Source organism: Telmatherina bonti (assembly GCF_933228915.1).
Source record: "Telmatherina bonti genome assembly, chromosome: 11".
NCBI lineage: Eukaryota > Metazoa > Chordata > Actinopteri > Atheriniformes > Telmatherinidae > Telmatherina > Telmatherina bonti.
Window position 1 is genome coordinate 13,060,576 of NC_136629.1, and position 14,695 is coordinate 13,075,270.

At 41.0% G+C, this 14,695-nt stretch overlaps 2 protein-coding genes across 3 annotated transcripts; one reads left to right on the plus strand and one right to left on the minus strand.

The window, feature by feature from the left end:
- Positions 1–915: 915 nt before the first annotated feature.
- On the minus strand, positions 916–3,224 carry mea1 (male-enhanced antigen 1). 2 transcript variants are annotated; one of them, XM_079249260.1, is made up of 4 exons: positions 3,176–3,224; positions 1,923–2,260; positions 1,741–1,849; positions 916–1,668 (listed from the first exon to the last, which is right to left on the minus strand). In XM_079249260.1, exons 2-4 carry the CDS (start codon positions 2,244–2,246, stop codon positions 1,487–1,489), a joined length of 615 nt encoding a protein of 204 aa, XP_079105386.1. In that variant the 5' UTR covers positions 2,247–2,260; positions 3,176–3,224; the 3' UTR covers positions 916–1,486. The 2 variants fall into 2 exon arrangements, with proteins under 2 accessions (XP_079105386.1, XP_079105385.1); XM_079249259.1 differs by having other exon boundaries at positions 916–1,849.
- A 2,879-nt stretch (positions 3,225–6,103) lies between these two features.
- On the plus strand, positions 6,104–11,245 carry lrrc73 (leucine rich repeat containing 73; the record flags this gene model as incomplete). Its single annotated transcript, XM_079248565.1, has 6 exons — positions 6,104–6,375; positions 6,449–6,609; positions 7,222–7,344; positions 7,421–7,521; positions 8,667–8,913; positions 11,175–11,245. 6 exons carry the CDS (start codon positions 6,104–6,106, stop codon positions 11,243–11,245), a joined length of 975 nt encoding a protein of 324 aa, XP_079104691.1.
- Between the last annotated feature and the right edge of the window lie 3,450 nt (positions 11,246–14,695).

A 14,695-nucleotide genomic window follows, 5' to 3' on the forward strand; every position in this document is an offset into this window, starting at 1 on the left:
AGTCCACGTGTTTGATCTCTCTCACACACACACGCACGTTCTGCAGGTTCACCAATCAGCTGATCAATAACAGTCTGAACCACTTGCAGTCCAAATGCAGGTGAAGGAAACTGGTATCAGTTCAGCCAGAACAAGATTTCCTTTCCCAATCCAAACTGGAAGTGGGTCAGATGAGCCCAAAAGAAAAAAAGCCTCAACGTTGGAGCTTCATGTGAAAGATTCATCTGCAGAGTGTTGGAAGTTCCCATGTTCCCCTGAACACATCAGAACGTTGCAGTTTTACATGCAGGTAAAACCTCGGCTTGTTTGATCACATGATCTGACATCAAGTCCGTTATCTGCCGCATCAGGTTTTTGTTTCAGCAACCTGAATCAGGTTTCTGCCAGCCTCGTCGAGTCCGTTTTTAGCTGATTTTGTTGCTGGATTTTCCGTCGTGTGACCGGAGCTCAATTCGTTTGTCAGAAACGGTTACATGTAGACAAGCATCGACCTCTGATTGGTTTTTATTATTTTACTGAATTATACTTTTAAAAAAATACTTATTTTACTTTATTTTACTGAAAACGTCCAACCAATCGCCTGAAGTCTCTCATAACATTCAACTTTTAAACAAAAAGTGCAAACAAAAGCTTTACAAAGCAGCAATTTTGTTAATTTGAGGGAAAATCAGAATTCAGGAGAAGTATTGATGAAGACTTGAGAACTGGATCAGGATTGGGATCTGGATCTGTGTTGCTGTGGGAAACAAACATGTCTCAGGTGGAACAGGAATCAAAGTCCACATGAGTTCTTGCTCTGAGACCCTCACCTGCGCCTTGTTCTAGTGTCTGGGTTACACTAATGTGGGCGGAGCTTCATCAGCTGACCAATCTGAGCACAGCGTTGATATTAAATAGGTTTTAATCATCGGGGACAAAATGAGTCACATTTTATGAACAAGAGCATTGATTTTTCATAACACAGTCAATCATGACAGTATAAATGCAGATATTAGTTCATTAATAAACATATTGAATATTACTAAAGTGGAATCTTTGCAGTGTTCTGACCCACCTGGACCGACTCACCTGAAGCCTGCTCTGAGGAAAAACTGATCTAAATCTTGTCCAGATTGCATTTACATTGTTTCAAGAACCAGAACCCGGAGCAGCTGTGGGTCAGGCTGTTCATGAATTCGCCTCACACACTAAACCTGCTCCTGAAGTAGTCATGCTGCATTCAAGGCCCTCTGCAACATGGTGTGTTGGCAGTTCTGATACGTTCAGAGTGCGTTCACTCCGGTGCGTTCAGGGTTCATGATGTCCAGTGACCCGTCATCGTGGTGTGTTCAGGGTCTGCAGGCTGTTCTGGGGAGACGGGAATCTAGAGGTCTTGATGTGTCAGGAGGGAGTTTTGTTCGGGTCTGTTGTGGTGCATTCCTGGTCAGAGGGGGTGATGGTGTGGTCAGGGTCCAGGTGGTGGTCCATTACTGTGGTCATGGTGTGTTCATGGTCCTGGGACGTTGCTGCGGCGGGACAGACGCAGGCCGGCCGCGCTCTGCCGGCTTTGCAGTGTGTGTTGAACCATGTCCTTCCACTGGTCCTCGGAGATGTCTTGAGCCCACGGTGGCACCCCTAGAGACGGCAATGCCACGGCCGCCATGGTCCTCTTAACCAGCTCCACATGGTCTGCCCGCAGACAGGAAGTGTTGTCAGCAGACAGGAAGGGACATACTGGCGATGAATTCTTGGACGTCTTACCTGCATCCATAGGGATGGAAGCTCGACTCCTCTGGGCCGCCGCCCCCTCAGGATCCTCCTCCTCGTCGCTGTCTGGAGGTGGAGCTTCAGGGAGGTGAAGCCCCATCACCTGCAGGGACAGGTGGACAGGTGAGACAGGTGGGACAGAAAATGTGGTTCACCTGCCGAGGGACAGACCTCACCTCTATCCTGTGCTGCACCTGCTGCATCTGTTCGGCATGGGAGGCCACCTCCCCCCTGTCCTCGTCCTCTAGCTGCTCGCTGCCGTTCACGCCTTCTGGCTCCTGGTTCAGAGGCTGGTAATAATACCCCCCATTGCTCACCTCCTCTTCCTCCTCCTCTTCCTCTTCTCCATCCACCTCCATCTCTCCCCCTTCCTCACCTCCACTCCACACCGCAGCCACCGGCAGAAGCCCTCCGTCTGCTGGACGCTCGTCCTCCCCCAGCTCGTCCTCAGAGTTTGGCAAGACTCTCTCTGGTCCCATGGCTGAGCTACACAGAGACATCCACAGAGGACCCCCTGAGGAGACACAGAGGATGAGACCGGGGCGTTTCCTGAACCTGGGAACATTAGGGGCAGATTCCACAACTTTTTTCAGCCAAGGCACACTTATTTCTACTGAAAACACACAAGGACACACCACAAACCGAAATGTTTTTTGTTTGTTTTGTTTTTAACAATCCATATTATTAAAATAAAGTCATCTTGTCAAAATGTCTTGAATAGAAATAAGATAAACACAAGAAAAAGTAATTTCATTATCTTTCACCTGGGCCTCTTTGGAGGAACACAGAGCTGTTTTTTTTAGACCAACCAGGTGAAATTGGATCATTTCTAAGGGCACACCTGATGATCTCTCACGGCACACTAGTGTGCCACGGCACAGTGGTTGAAAAACACTGTTGTAGAGGAATCTCGCTGAACCAACGCAATAATAAAGGCTTTTTATATAGTCTGTCCTGTCTTCTCTGTAAGTTTTGCCAGATTTGTTTTAATATTAGGGGACACAAATAGCTCATCTTAAAAGGGAACTAATCTTTGCTAAATTATTAGACTTCAGTATTTCATTGCTTTAACTTTACTACAGTATTTTGTGGCTTTAACTTTACTACAGTATTTCAGTACTTTAACTTTACTAGAGTGTTTCATGGCTTTAGCTACAGCTAATGCTGGTTCGGGCTATCTCTGAGGGCTGTTCGGTCCAGTCCGCCACCAGGTTGGTGCTTCCTCCCCGTCCGTCCCTCCCTGCAGCTGACCCAAAGGTAAGTGATGATGACGATGATGAAGAACAGCTGGAGCTGCTAACAGCTAGCGACACTGCTGTGCTTCTGTCATGAGACCCTGAATTAAACTCACAGCTTTTGCTGTAGTTGGTGTTGCTGTTATTGTTGTTGTGTAGCAGAGTAACGAGTATCCGCGAGCCACCTGTCCTACCTGTCTGTCCGTTGCTGTTGGAGTTAGCTGGAAGCTGCTGCTAGCTGCAGTTGGAGCTTAGACACTTCCGAGTACGTCACGACGTCACCATTAGACGTAGACTGACGCAAAGTAAACGGAAAATTAAAAAGAATTTATTTGAAATATTTATTTTAATTAATTTATCAGAATCAGACGTAATATATTGATCCAAAACTGGGAAAGGGCAGTGGCACAGTAGCGTTATAGACAATGTAAGGAATAAAAATACGACATGGTATTGTACATTCAGTTGAAAAATGGAAAAGAAAAAAATCTATTTGGTCGGTCAGTAATAATTTGAAAGAACTACTATCATTACTTAAATATAAGACATCATGGTACAACCTTTGTCTCCATGACGACGCGAATCAGAATTAAAGAGGACTGAACGTAAGTGACGTCACAACCCAAGAGATCGCCGAGTTAAGAAGAGGTATTACTCTATTTTTAAATTTTAAATCTCCCCGCAAATGTGATTATTTCCCTTTAAAAATAACTATTCTTACATTTTAGTTTAGTTAATTGATACATAAAAGTTCTAACCTATGTCAGTAAATTAAACTTTACTGTTCTGAGCAGCTAGAATAAGTCACTTAATAATTAAACGAATTTAAAATACAATAATCTGTGGTTGTAGTATTTGATTAATCTAAAATCATCTGCTTTTATTTGGTCCTATTGATTCTGATTGTGTTCTGTTTCTAAGGAAAATAATCAATAAGGAGAGCAGCAGACGTTCAGTGAAGCTTTGAGGACATTTTGAGTTAAGAAGAGGTATTACTCTATTTTTAAATTTTAAATCTCCCCGCAAATGTGATTATTTCCCTTTAAAAATAACTATTCTTACATTTTAGTTTAGTTAATTGATACATAAAAGTTCTAACCTATGTCAGTAAATTAAACTTTACTGTTCTGAGCAGCTAGAATAAGTCACTTAATAATTAAACGAATTTAAAATACAATAATTTGTGGTTGTAGTATTTGATTCATCTAAAAAATCATCTGCTTTTATTTGGTCCTATTGATTCTGATTGTGTTCTGTTTCTAAGGAAAATAATCAATAAGGAGAGCAGCAGACGTTCAGTGAAGCTTTGAGGACATTTTGAGTTAAGAAGAGGTATTACTCTATTTTTAAATTTTAAATCTCCCCGCAAATGTGATTATTTCCCTTTAAAAATAACTATTCTTACATTTTAGTTTAGTTAATTGATACATAAAAGTTCTAACCTATGTCAGTAAATTAAACTTTACTGTTCTGAGCAGCTAGAATAAGTCACTTAATAATTAAACGAATTTAAAATACAATAATTTGTGGTTGTAGTATTTGATTCATCTAAAAAATCATCTGCTTGTATTTGGTCCTATTGATTCTGATTGTGTTCTGTTTCTAAGGAAAATAATCAATAAGGAGAGCAGCAGACGTTCAGTGAAGCTTTGAGGACATTTTGTCTTCTGAGGCGATATGATGAAAAAAAAGCAATTAAACTATTCAATTGTAAAAAAAATAAATAAATTAAAAAAAAAAAAAAAAAAAAAAAAAAAAAAAAAAAATATATATATATATATATATATATATATATATATATATATATATATATATATATATTATCCAGTATATAAATATATAATTTATACTACATTAAATTCTTTATCAATATTCCCCATTCAATTATTTTTCCTTTTCTACAAACTTGTGTTAAGATGATATTTTAACATTTGTCTTTTCAGTACAATCTGGTTATAAAACAAATCGTAAATTTATTTTGTAATTATATCACTATATAGTTATGTTAGTTCATATCATTTAAATGCAAATAAATACATAAATAACTATATTATTATTATTATTATTATTATTATTATTATTATCATATTAATTTTAATTAATGTTCAATTTCATGATTTTAATTAAAATTATATTATTAATAAAAATGTGTTGTGTAACCCCTGACCAGGTCATGACGCAGTCTCAGCAGTCGCTAATTTCGTTTCCTAGAATCAACTCAGAGTGAGCTCTCCTGTCTGTCGGTCAGATCTCTGGGTGTCATAGTAACGGTCACCTGCAGAAACACACCGGGACTCGCAGAGCTCCACCGACCGACCGACAGACCTCCTGTTCAGCTGCGGGACATCGACTCACTGGCCCCCTCTCTACCACCGATCAAACCCGATCAATCAATACCCTGATCGATCAGCACCGATGCGAAGAATCAAACCGGCGCGTGGCCTGCGGCGGGATCAGTAGCCTAAATGATGACATCAGCGTGTGACAGTCTGGACTCTCCTCGTGTGAGCTGATCGATCACATATCAGGTTATTACTGACTAATTGATCACGTATCAGCTGTTCCATGCAGACTTAACCTCATCGATAAACTACTGATTGATCATTGAATATAGAATAACATGTTTCACTTGGAAAATCTCCCGACTGGTTCATCTGAAACCGATCACCTGACCAGCATGGTCACCTGATCAATAATTGATCACCGAGTGATCCAGTTTCTCCACAGCAGGTAAAAGTTCTAAGAGCTGAAACTATTGATCAGATCGATTGAATGGTGATCTTCTTTATCAATAGTTTTCAATCAACAAATCTAAACATTTACGTTTTCAGTTAATCAAAAATATTTGATTATTAATAAAAGCCGATCAGTTTAGACTTGTGGATCAGGACCAGATGGTCTAGACCTGGATTTGGTGGTCTCAGATAGACCTCCAGGTCCTGAACTTGAACATGATTTTAAAGAGGATCCAGATCAGTTTCTGTCCTCGGTTCTGTCTCGGTCATTCTTTTTATGCTCGTTGTATTCCTGCAGGTGTCTCAGTCCGGTTTTCCCGGTCCGGTTGTCCCGGTCCGGCCCCCCAGGTCCGGTTCTCCCGGTCCGGTTCTCCCGGTGTTGTCCAGATGCTGCCGGCCTCCATCCAGATCACGGGGGAGCTGCTGTCCGCGGCCGAGGTCCAGGACATCTGTGAGAGTCTGAAGGAGGACGGGGTCCGCCTGCTGTCCGTCCGCGGCTGCCAGCTCTCTGACCGGGACTTCGGACGGGTCTGCCGAAGCGTTGCCGAGTCACGTTCGCTCGCTCAGCTCAACCTGAACCTGGGTGTGGTCTCCAGCATCGGCCGCACGCGACACCTGGCTGATGCCCTGAAGGCCAACCGGTCCCTGCAGACTCTGTTGTGAGTAGCTGAACTCTGAACTGACAGACCAGGTGAGAAGCAGGTACCTCTTGACCCGTCTCCATCCTTACAGTCTCCACGGCAGCCCGCTGCTGGACGCCGGCCTGGTGACCCTGAACCCGGCGCTGTCCACCCACCCGTCCCTGGTCTGCCTGGATCTGGGAGACTGCATACTGGGAGACGAAGCGCTGGCTCTGATCTGCGGGATGTTGCCACCTGACGGAGCCAAGTCAGGTGAGGGAAGACCTGGTTCAGTCTGGAGGACGCAGTCCTGCATCCTCCAGACCTGGTCCGGCAATCTGAATGTAGTCTTGCATCCTCATCATCACTGACCTGCTGAGAAACCGCATTGTTTTCCTCACATCAGCAGAACAAGCTGCTGCAGGGAAATCCCTCACAATAGACCTGATTAGTAACAGGTCTGGTTCTGATGGTGAAGGGATTCTGATGGTGAACGGGTTCTGATAGTGAACGGGTTCTGATGGTAAACAGGCTGAAGCTTTTGGGTTCACACATGCCCAGGATGAATGAAGTGAGCAGAATTCAGAGAAGCAGCTGTTTGCAGGTTCATCAGGTGGTTTCTGAAACATCTGGAGTCCACCGTCCTGCAGTGAAAAAGATTCTTCATGATCAATAACTAATCAGATATTGGGTTCTGCTCGGGCGTCGGGTCTGGCTCAGGTTCTATTTCTAAAGTGAATGAATTAATAATGACATCAGCAGACGTTCAGTGGAGCTTTGAAGGTGTGATGACGTCATCAGCTGATGCAGCAAAGCATGCTGGGAGCTCATCCTCTCATCACCATGTCCTCACTAGCAGGTTTGTGTGTCTGTGTGCACGCGCAGGTCTGAGGGAGCTGACTCTGAGCGCCAACCCTGGAATCAGCTGCAAAGGCTGGGCTCGGCTCGCCATCGCGGTGGCCCACAGCTCCCAGCTCCGAGTCCTCAACCTGGATTATAACCCACTAGGTAACAACAACAGCACAACTACCCAGCAGACCAGGCTCTTCATGGCTATGACTGTCAGTTCTGGTTCTGTCTCCAGGTGACCAGATTGCTGGGATGCTGGCGGTTGCCGTGGCATCCAGTAGAACCCTGGAAGTGCTGGACCTGGAGGGAACTGGGCTGACCAACCAGTCAGCACAGGTAGCATCTCAGAAACTAAACTCTTTTAGTGTTTTAGTTTCTAGACCTCTTGGGAAGATTCCAGCATTATCTGTTGTCCTCTAATGTCTCTCTTCATGCTGAATCTCTGGCTGTGTGGAAAGTCTGTACATGTCTCTGTTCAGCATGTTTCATACATGATGCTCACTGGAAACATGTTCTTTGTGATGTCATATATGAATAAAATGGACTGGATTGGACCAAACCAGGAGATTAAAGTCCTGTCCAGTTTTAGAACAATCTTTTTTCCTAAACTCCCAAAGTATTTGAATGCAATCTAGGTACAGCATGTAACTACTTTGGGGTTTAATTTGCAAAAATCATGTATTCCTTTCACAAATACATATTTTACCAAAAGTCTCATCACAATTACATCCAAATAAAAATGAATGAGTTGTTTATAAATATATTATTCAGTTTGCCAATTTCCATTGGAATGGACCAGCATACAGTCTTTTTTTTTTTTTAAATTAATGTAAAAATGCTTGAAGAACTTCAATCCTTTCATTTCCAGTCAGCTTGTAGACGTTATGTTTCCATGGAGACGTGATGTTTCCATTCAGACATAATGTTTTCATGAAGACGTGATGTTTCCATGAAGACATGATGTTTCCATGCAGACATGATGTTTCCGTACAGACGTGACGTTTCCATGGATACATGATGTTTCCATGCAGATGTGATGTTTCCATGCAGATGTGATGTTTCCACTCAGACGTGATGTTTCCACGTAGACATGATGTTTCCACGCAGACATGATGTTTCCACGCAGACATGATGTTTCCATGCAGACATGATGTTTCCACTCAGACATGATGTTTCCATGCAGACATGATGTTTCCATACAGACGTGATGTTTCCATACAAACGTGATGTTTCCATGCAGACATGATGTTTCCATGCAGACGTGATGTTTCCATGTAAAACTGAATGATTTTTTTTATCATGTATTTTTGTTCATGAACAAATAAATCTAGTTTAAATGGGATTACATTACACCAGTTTCAGATTCTGTTAAAGTGGGTTTTAAGGTATATAAATGAGGTAGTTTTTCATCTTTTTAGGGTTTCAATAGTTTGGTGTGAATAAAGTTTGGGGTTTTGAATGGATGTGGTCTCTGTGTGCAGGTCTTCCTGGACATGGTGGAGAACTATCCCACCAGCCTGCGGGTTCTGGTTCTGTCAGAGAACGACATCAGTCCAGAGCTGCAGCAGCAGATTAGCGACCTGCTGTCTGAAGGAGAGGATGAGGAAGACAGGGAGGCCCCGCCGCTCTACAGAGGCCCCGCCTCCAGAAGTGCTCTACAGCCAATCAGAGACAAATACCAACTAAACAGAGACAAGTACCAGCCCCTCACCTGGCTCCCTCACAGCAGTAAGGGCTGAACACTGTCTCCTGTCCTAACCCAGACTGTCCCGCTCAATGCTGTCCCCACTATAAACTGTCTCCTCGGACTGTGTGGTGTCCTGTGTGGTGTTTAGGTAACAGTAGGACATTTGTGTTCTATATAATTGTGGACTAAGTGTGAAACTGGTGCTGCTGGTATTTATTCAGTCCCAGTTACAAATAATAAAGCTGTTTACTATTAAATTTGGTCAATAACAGATAATAACCTTTTGGAGCCCTTCTCAGCTGAGGTTCAGGTCCTGTTTCTGTGTCTGGAACTGGTCCTTTGCAAAAGCCGGAACTTTAGGAACAGATGGCAACAAAAACAGAAAGAGAAGTTTCAGATAAAGATAAAAATGTTTTTTTTTTCATAAAAGCCTGAGAAGAAACTCTGAAAGATGGGTTCATCTTTATTTTAGCACACATTTATTAATTTCTGTACCATTTATTCCAGATAATTTTGGGAAATAAAATGGGTTTAATTTATCTAATTAATTTTAATGATTAAAGCTGAAAACAGATATGAAGTGAGCTAATAAGTTTAATGAATTCAGCCCAGCTTAGAGGTTGCAGGGACTCTGTTAAGCTAGTTAGCTATTATTAGTGCTAACTATCATCTATCAGTTGTTTTGCTTTTAGATGTTTCTGCTGGGTTTTTTTGTTTGTTTTTTTTAATAAGAAAACAGCTTCTGACTTTGCTAATCAAGAAGTTAGTTAGCTAACTGCTCCATTAGCTCCTGCTAAAGCTAACTGAGCAGCTTTTGGTGGCAAATCCTATAAAAGTAAAGGTCCTGTCCGGCAGCTGTTCCTACCAAACCAGCTAAACTTAATGAGCAGAGTTTATTTGCCAGGTAAACAAGCCTGTTAGTGAAAACACCTGTTCTAAATGTACAGGTAGATCCAAAAACATGGCAGGATTTTTACTTTCTGGACCAAAAATTGCCACCTCTGCTGAGCAGTTGGTAAATTGACATAAATTTATTGTTCCATTATTCTGCTGAGGTTAAATGAACAATTAGTTAGTTTGGTAACTCCCCACTTAGTCTTAACTAACTTTCAGCTACTCTGTCATGGCAGCTTTGGTTAGCAAACTGCTCAGTTAGCGTTGACTGGAAGAAATTTCTCAGCTAAGGCTAATTTTTATTACTCTGCTAAGCCTTACTGAACAGTTAGTTATCCTTCAACTAACCAGTTAGCTGTAACCAGACTGCTGCCTTTATTTGAAACAAACAGGTATTAGTTTTCTCTTACTTGTGTTTTGTCTTTTTGTTTTGTTACTGAGTTTTGTTAGCAGTTTTCTAACATGTTTCACCAACGCTCTTGAAGTTGGAACAAATTTCTTTATTACATTTTTTGTCATTTGCTGAATGGTGATAGATCAACGGGACTGAGCAGGCTTCCAGAGGCCAGAAAATTAGATCTGTTCCGAATTAGAGGAGGGTTTTAGGAAAAAGAGAAATTTTATGCTTGCTTAGGAACTGAAAATAATAAAACATTTCTAACAGGTGAACATATTTATGACTGTTTACAGTCATAAATATGTTCCTCCTGTCAGGCATATGAAGATTGTGCTGTTGCAAACTTAGTCAATGGGACTTTTAACATCTGCACAGAAATCTGTTTTGAAGAATAAAGACATTGTATACTTTCTATATAATGTAACATAGGACCAGCTGCCTGTGTTTTATTTGCAGTAGCAGAAAGCAGACATGCTGACAGAAACACTGATGTGAGAACAAGCACTAACGTGGTCATCAGCAGGTTAGCATCTGGTTTACATCCAGGTTTTAACACAATGAGAACATAAACCCCCAGATTAAACCTGTTTCATTGCTGCAAACATCTGGTTTTAAACTTTCAGAATGGGGTGAGCTTGTTTTGATGCTGCCGTGATTGAATTTCATGATGATACCGTCTGAACACAGAGGAAGCACAAATTAACGTCAAGGGATCAGTTATCTTATCTTGTCTTATCTTGTCTTATCTTAGCTTATCTCAGCTCGGCATGAACACAAGACACACAGTCGCTGGATCACAGTGGCTTATTTCTGGTTCCTGGTTCAGAGCATTGGTAAAATGTTCTTTTAAACAGAAGACTGACTCCTTATTGGTTCATCTGATCACGGGAAGTTGTTTGAAAACTGATGACTTATCGTGCAAGTGGATTTAAGGACTCTGGTGGATTTGGTGGTCTGGATCTAGAAATATGGTGTGAGGGTCTAAACATGTCCTTTTTTTGACCCCCACAGACTCCGGACCCCACATGGTCATGCTGACGTCAGGTCTAGGTGAGAGCTTATTGGCTGAAACTGAGATGTGACCTCTCTCATAAATACACTCAATTCCTGTTTTGAATGTTTGGTTCTCTTCTTTTCATTGGACGGCTTGTAGCCAATCACATGCTCTGCATGGTTTGATGTAGCACCTGGGGGAGGGGCTTATAGACAGGTGTGTTTTCATGATGAATGTTTGTTTGGCTCTGTTGGTTTGTTCTGCTGTTATGATGTCATAATAAAAGGTTTACAGCTTTGTAAGAACCAAAGAGTCTGATTGGTCCTTTTCTGAGCCCAGCAGGTTTTTCTACACACGACTCACCAGCAGCGGCTACCTGAATTTATATCTAAATAAAATGTCCGCAACACAGGAAGTTCTTCTCTCCCGCTGATAGGTCTGCTCCTGAACAGCGCATTTATAGTCCAGATGTTTTTCCTTACAATGACATTGCCTGAATTTGCATAATCCCGCCTCTCGATTCGTTTGGGACACATGAAAGAGAGCAGACTTTTCACACCTACCAATCAAAGTCTTCAGCAGGCGGGGCTAAAAATAAAGTTTGTTTTTGTTTTGTTTGTTTTTGTTGGAATAAACAAGAAAAACAAAGATTGAATAGATAAATCAAATGTTTAGGATTTTTAACACACAAATAATTTTTATTTAAACCAAGCGTAAAAAAATATTTAGACAACTTAAACTACATACAATAAAAAAAATAAACAATTTATATAGAAACCATTTAAATCAAAACAGAACTTAAAGCAGTGAAAGAAATTTATTGTCCAACTTATTCTACACCAACATTTGCATTATATATACATATATATATATATATATATATATATATATATATATATATATATATATATATATATATGTATATATATATATATATATATATATATATATATATATATATATATATATATATATATGTGTGTGTATATATATATATATATATATATATATATATATATATATATATATATATAGGGCTGCACGGTGGCGCAGTGGTTAGCACTGTGGCCTCACAGCAAGAAGGTCGCTGGTTAAGGTGGCTGGTTTGGTCAGTGGCCTTTCTGTGGGGAGTTTGCATGTTCTCCCCGTGTATGCGTGGGTTCTCTCCGGGTACTCCGGCTTCCTCCCACCATCCAAAGACATGCATTATAGGTTAATTGGTCACTCTAAATTGTCCCTAGGAGTGAGTGTGAGCATGAGTGTAGTTGTTTGTCTCTCTGTGTGGCCCTGCAATGGACTGGCGAGCTGTCCAGGGTGTACCCTGCCTGTCGCCCAAAGCCGGCTGGGATAGGCTCCAGCTTCCCCGCGACCCTGAATTGGAATAAGCGGTTCGGAAAATGAATGAATGAATATATATATATATATAATATTTAAATTCAATTAGGCTTATTTTGAAAAATCTATATTCTTATTTAAAGACCTTCACTTAAAATGAAATTATTAAACAGAAAATGTATTTGCTAAAATGTAAAATAAAAAAGCTAAATTAGATCATTGTCCACATATTTGTACACTCTAAAACTTTTCAAAAACTTACTATTAAAAACTTGAATGGTCCAAGAATCATCTTTAAAAGATATGCAGACTTCATCTTCATCTTCCACTGCTTATCCGGGGTCGGATCACGGGACCAGATGAAGTCAACAGGACCACGTCATCTGTAAAAAGCAGGGTCCCAATCCTGAGGCCACCGAGCCGGATCCCCTCGACACCCCGGCTGCGCCTAGAGATTCTGTCCATATAAGTTCTGAACAGAGTCTGTGATTAAGGGCAGCCTTGGTGGAGTCCAACCCTCACTAGAAATGAATCCGACTTAATGCCGGAAATGCAAACCAAGCTCTGACACCTGTCGTACAGGGACCGGACAGCTTGTACAAGGGGGTCCGGTACCCCATACTCCCGGAGTACCCCCCACAGGAGCCCCCGGGGGACACGGGGAGGACCCAAAATATGCAGACATTAAAATAATTTCAAACATCAGCAGAATATACTCATTAGATAACAAACCTCATCAAGGATCGGCTAATTTACCTCCAACCATTCTAAGAAAAGAATTGGATCAATACTTTGCTTATTTGATTAATCTGTTTCAGTTTCCTGAAGTGGAAAATTATATTTGTGTAACTTTTTAATCTTTACTTCAGAGTGGTGGCTTCTCCTCCTCACCCTCAGCTGACAGCAAATCCATCATCTCAACACATTTCTTCCAATCAGCTGTCAGATGAGGTCATTCTGGTTCTGACCCAGATCCTGATGGACAAACAGAACTTCTCACATTCAATTGGGAAATTTTCCGCTGTGTTTCCAGAAACTTTCTCATTTTGGACCCATTTGGATCTGGAGTAGTTTTGACTGGTTTTAAGATGTTCTGAACTGGTTTAAGTCAGGCTTTGATCTGGTTTCAGCCTGGATTCTGTCGGATCAGGGGCACCAGGTGACTAAGGTAAAACTGATGCATTTAATGTGGACATGCTAAGACCGGTTCTGGAAGACCTGGTCCTTTACATTAATTAATTACTTAATTTATCTTGTATTTAGATAATGGTTAGGTTCTCAATAAGCCCTTAGAGGGTTTCCAACCTCCCCAGCACTTTAATTTATGTTATTATTTTTACGCGTATTGTCTATCATTTGAACCTTTCCTCTTATTTTTTCTTTATGAATGTTCTACTGTTACTTTTAAAGTGCAAACTCTAATAAACAAATAAACATGTTTATATTCTACACGGGTTGTCAAGACTTTTTGTCAATTCTGTTTGATTCCAGCTGCTGTTGCTTTACAACAAAACCATGGAGCTCAGGAGTCTTTGAGCCAGAGGTACTCCTGTCTGGTTCTGGAAATTCTGCAGGTTTTAGACGCATCTCTTCTCCAACGCAACTGGATCAGATGAAAGTGTCATTACCTTTGCAGAACTGGATAACACAAAAATGAGGGAATTCAGGTGTGATGGATCCATCTAAAACCTGTAGGATGGTGGATCTCCAGAACTGGACTTTGATACTCTTGAGCTGGACCTAGGAGCTAAGACAGGAAGCCAACCACAACCTGCAGTTACTTTACCAGCCACTGGAGGGAAGTCAGTCCTCATTTAATCCCCATGTCGCCCTCCATCCCTCCATCTTTACCTTCCTCCATTCCTCCATCTTTACCTCCCTCCATCCCTTCATCTTTAATCTCCCTTCATCTCTGTTTCTACAACAACCTATTTTTTTAAATCTGCCATTAACTTTCTAAGGTGCTTTGTTTCAGATGTTTTTATTGTTTTACTCTGATTTTATTGTTTTAAATTTTGGTGTAAAATTTATTTGATGTCTATTTTGTGTAGTTATTTAACCTGCTCTAAATAAATTTTAATCAAGTAATCAATTAATTAATTTATTTATTTACCTATTCTTTCTGCTTATTTTTACTGTCCTTGATTGGTTTTGACGTTTTTAATTGTTTTTAACATTTTGAAGTGTCTAGTTTTTGCTCATG